The sequence below is a fragment of the Adiantum capillus-veneris genome, chromosome 12, assembly GCF_014529385.1.
Source record: "Adiantum capillus-veneris isolate H3 chromosome 12, ASM1452938v2, whole genome shotgun sequence".
In the NCBI taxonomy this organism is placed as follows: domain Eukaryota; kingdom Viridiplantae; phylum Streptophyta; class Polypodiopsida; order Polypodiales; family Pteridaceae; genus Adiantum; species Adiantum capillus-veneris.
This window is the reverse complement of record NC_140942.1, coordinates 71,940,731-71,945,291: the sequence shown is the minus strand read 5'-3', so window position 1 is coordinate 71,945,291 and position 4,561 is coordinate 71,940,731. Positions and strand designations below refer to the sequence as shown.

The following is a 4,561-nucleotide window of genomic DNA, read 5'->3' as shown; positions in this document are numbered from 1 at the left end:
TAGTGGTGCACTTCAAAAAGCACAAAAAGTGCTTGAGGAGATTCTTCTTTAGAATGTGGACTCTTGGAATGCACTGATTGTGGGATATGCCAAACACGGGCATATTTTCAGCGGACACAAAGTGTGAAAATCTCTCAAGAAAAATCACTTAATGCTTTTCTCTTGAAGGCATGTCGCACTATGTAGCACATTGGTATGGGCAAAAGAATTCATGATCATATTGTTAGTCACGGGCCATTGAAAGAAAATAATGTGCTTGGGAATGCCTTGTTTGACATGTCAACCAAATGTCGTCTACTTTAGAAAGCACAAAGCGTGCTTGAGGAGATGCATCTCTGAGATTCCATCTCTTGAAGTGTTTTGATTGTAGGATATGCCCAATGTGGGTAGCAAGGAAGCTCTCGGATGTTTTTAGAGTATGCAAAGTGAGGACATCTCTCCAGATGCAATTAAATACTCTTGAATTTGGGAGGCATGTGGCACTACGCAAGACACTGATATGGGCAAAAGAATTCACAAACGTGATGCTTGGCACTACCTTGGTCAACATGTATGCCAATTGTGGTCTACTTCAGAAAGCACAAAAGTTCTTCTCTGTGATATCGTCTATTGGAGTGCATTGATTTCCATATATGTCCAACAGGGGCAGGGCTAGGAAGCTTTGGGTTGTTTTCAGTATACGCAAACCAGGGGCGTCTCTCTAGTTGCAATCACTTATGCTTGCATCTTGAGGCGTGTGGCAATAGTTATGTGCCATTAAAAAGAATATATAGTGCTTTGCACTACCTTGGTCGACATGTATGCGAGGTGTGGTGCACTTTAGAAAGCACGGAAAGTGCTTGAGGAGCTTCCTGTCCAGAATGTCAACTCTTGAGTGCGTTGATTTTTGGATATACCAAACATGGGCAAGGTCAGGAAGCTTTGGGCTGCTTTCAACATATGCGAACCAGGGGACATCTCTCCCGTTTCAATCATGTATGCGTGCATCTTGAAGGCCTATGGAACTACGCAAGATGTTGATATTAGCAAAAGAATTCACAAGGTATTAATAGTGAGGGCTATTGGAAAAAAAACGAGAGAGAGAGAGAGAGAGAGAGAGAGAGAGAGAAGGGGAAGGGGGGCGAAGGAGGAGAGTGAAGACCCCTATCTGCCTTGGCTACCACTCCTACCATGGAGCTTGGCCCCCACACCCCTCCATTTTTTTCAAATCTTTCTTCTAGCGTGGGCAAGTTTTGCAAGGGGCAATGCAAAGAGACTTAGCTTTTGCCACATGGCAACACCTTTACAAGGCACATTAGATATAGTAGATTGTGAAGTACATATTGAACTTATTTGCACAAGGGTTGTAAGTAGGTTGTACATTTACATTTTAGACGGGATTCTTAATGAAATTTCTTAATCTAATGGATGAGCTTTCCACTTCTAAATCATGGGGCCTTTGACATAAAGGGCCTTTGGGCAATCTTCTTACGAAATGCAAACCCTCTAGTCATGAGGGGGCATATTAGACAACCTATTTTTTGTCATGGGGCTTTGACATAAAGGGCCTTTGGGCAACCTTCTTAACGAAATGCAAACCCTCTAGTCATGAGGGGGCATATTAGACAACCTATTTTATGTGTGTGAGAGAGCATCTTAAGAGCATGGGCCTCACTATCTAACGCGTTTCCCAACTCCAAGCTCCATGCACTAAAAAGATGTGAAATATTTTGTCGTAGCATGAAAGCCTCCTCATTATAGCTTGGGGATATTCTTGAGAAGGTAGGACTATTGTATGGAACATCTTGTGCCCAAGATGGTCGCTTAGGATGAAGTCTTTACGTGGAAAGTGCTCTAGGGGACGTTGTTGATTGGGGTGAAGGTCCTAGCTAGAGGTATTGGGCCAGATAGATGTCGACAATGCAGATATACAAGTGAGAACCTCCCTCACCTACTCAAGGATTGTTCGGGGATATGTGGCCTGGCAGGGAAGATTTGCAAGTGGATTCAAACGACATGGAAGGTTGGGTTCTACAAAAACGATCTTTTTCTTGGGGGGAAGGCAATCACGAGCCAACCAATCCTCGTCAGTACTCAAATCGTCAGGTTCTGTTACTTTAAACACGCCTAAAAGGCTAGGAATGGTCGACTTTTCGAGAACCACATTGAAATAGCAACGTTTATGGATATTATTCAGGAAAGCAAGGTAGCGATAATTGCCATTGGGAAAAGGAGAAATAGTGAAGAGTGGGACATGGTGGTGACTGCAGCATTGTCGAAACTGCGTGGGTAAGGATATGCCTCTAACTTTTCACCATTGTCGTGGGGTGGCTCCCCTTTAAGCTGATGTACTAGTGTCTATTGTAAGATGTCATGGCTCGTCAAGAGCACGACTAGTATTTGTAATTTTGTTGGGTTACTAATATAATATACTCACGTTCGTGAGTTTTGCAAATTAAAAAAAAAGACTATTGTATGGAAAAGTGTGTCTCACTAAAAAGCTTAGCCTTGAGCGGAAAGGGCAAGAAATCCTGTAAATATAGGGAGGTTACACATAGCCATTTCCAAATCACAGACTACCCATCAGATGGCGCCCAATTTCAAAGTGGCACGCGGGGAACAAAGTTCATGCGTTACACACAGCCATTTCCTAATTACAATGGACATGGAAAATGCCTACGTGTGATTGGCGAGGAAGAAAGAAGACCAAATGCCGAGTACTCAGCCATATTTGGACGTTGAAAGACCCCCGTCCAAATCGTTGCTCGAAATGGCACAGATTTGGCAGCCAGGAAGGTTTTACGTCGCCTCCAATTTTTGGCATCGTGTAAGCTGTCCACCGCCCAATTTTGATGTGGTGCAACCTGATTCGCTTGGTTTGGCGGGCGCCTTCACAGTGTGTAATCGCCCATAGTTTAATTTGCGAAATTTCCACTTTAAGGATTAGCGAATTAGACACGTGTCAAAGGATCTTTGGCAAGCGCCTCGGTCGTCAGTTGGAATAGAGACACGCGTCGTAGAGAAGAGGTTCCAAGCGCTGGGAGCTTGACACGAATGAGCTGGGCTTGGCTCCATATAAACGGGCCGAACCTTCTTGCCGAGGAGTCACTGTCACTCAAGCATTCGAACTTGAATCAGGAAGGGCATCGTTTCTAGAGTATCGCTCATCCTGCTTCCTGACTGACTGACTGACTGATTATCGGCGATGGCAGACCTACATGCACAGCAGATGAAGGAATCGGCAGCCAAGAAGGCTGAACAGGCCAAGGGGTTTGGCCAGGAGACGGCCGGCCAGGCGCAGGAGGCCGCCCAGGTACATTTACCAATCAATACATAAAGGGAAATCTGTGTATGTGTGTGTGTGTGTGTGTGTGTGTGTGTGTCATGTGATGTGATTCCTGACTGTGGCATTGTTATACAGGGGGCTGGCGAGACCGCCAAGGTGAAGACGTCAGAGGCTGGTGAGGCCGGACAGGGCGCTTGGGAGCAGGCCAAGGGCAAAGCTGCTGGGGCAGGCTCCGCCGTGCAAGAGAAGGCGGGCGCCACTGCTCGCTATGTGCAGGACTCTGCTGTGGCTGCCAAGGACCAAGTGACTGGGGCCGTTAACGGGGCCGTCGATGCCACCAAGGATGCCATCAACCGTGTTACGGGCGGCCGTGGCCAATGAGTTGCTGAGTTCCTGCCATGTGTACATTTCATGTCTTGTTCAGCATTCCACATAATTTTAAGTAGGTATTGACGTCTATAAGGTCTCTTGCATTGTTACTTGTTTTTTTTCTCTTGTTTTTTCTCTTAATTCTGTTGGGGTTGTTCTTCAACATTGATATCCTTGTACCTAATGCTTTAGCGAAAGGAAAGAGTCTTGTTGACATTCCTAATGCTTTAGCGAAAGGAAAGAGTCTTGTAGACATTGCAACTAATATGGTAGGTTATCCTCTCTCTCTCTCTCTCTCTCTCTCTCTCTCTCTCTCTCTCTATGCTCTCCTCGTCTCTTATAGATGCGTAAGAGACGTGCGCATGTGTGTTCTCTCACACTTTTATCTTGAGTTCTTTGTTGGCATTGCCCAATATCGTGGATTGTCGATCTTAACAACAACCAATATGGTAAGTTATGCATTTTCTCTCTCTCTCTCACACACACACACACACTTTTATCTTGTGTTTTTTGTTGGCATTGCCCAATATCGTGGATTGTCGATCTTAACAACAACCAATATGGTAGGTTATGCTCTCTCTCTCTCTCTCTCTCTCTCTCTCTCTCTCTCTCTCTCTCTCTCTCGTGGTATGCTCTCCTCGTCTCTTATAGATGCTTAAGAGACGCGCGCATGTGTGTTCTCTCACACTTTATCTTGTGTTCTTTGTTGGCATTGCCCAATATCGTGGATTGTTGATCTTAACAACAACCAATATGGTAGGTTATGCATTTTCTCTCTCTCTATCTATCTCTCTCTCTCTCTCTCTCTCTCTCTCTCTCTCTCACACACACACACTTTATCTTGTGTTCTTTGTTGGTATTGCCCAATATCGTGGATTGTTGATCTTAACAACAACCAAATTGTTGATCTTAACAACAACCAATATG

At 44.9% G+C, this 4,561-nt stretch overlaps 1 protein-coding gene across 1 annotated transcript; it reads left to right on the top strand.

Moving 5' to 3' along the window:
* The first annotated feature begins 3,080 nt into the window (after positions 1-3,080).
* Positions 3,081-3,738, top strand: LOC147445924 (uncharacterized). Its single transcript, XM_086526129.1, has 2 exons — positions 3,081-3,292; positions 3,401-3,738. Exons 1-2 carry the CDS (start codon positions 3,185-3,187, stop codon positions 3,644-3,646), a joined length of 354 nt encoding a protein of 117 aa, XP_086382255.1. The 5' UTR covers positions 3,081-3,184; the 3' UTR covers positions 3,647-3,738.
* The last annotated feature ends 823 nt before the right edge of the window (positions 3,739-4,561 follow it).

Excerpts from the sequence above, each read along its gene's own strand:
- LOC147445924 (XM_086526129.1), top strand. The coding sequence starts at position 3,185 with ATGGCAGACCTACATGCACAGCAGATGAAGGAATCGGCAGCCAAGAAG. Across the intron at positions 3,293-3,400 it reads AGGCGCAGGAGGCCGCCCAG|GGGGCTGGCGAGACCGCCAA; the intron begins GTACATTTACCA and ends ATTGTTATACAG.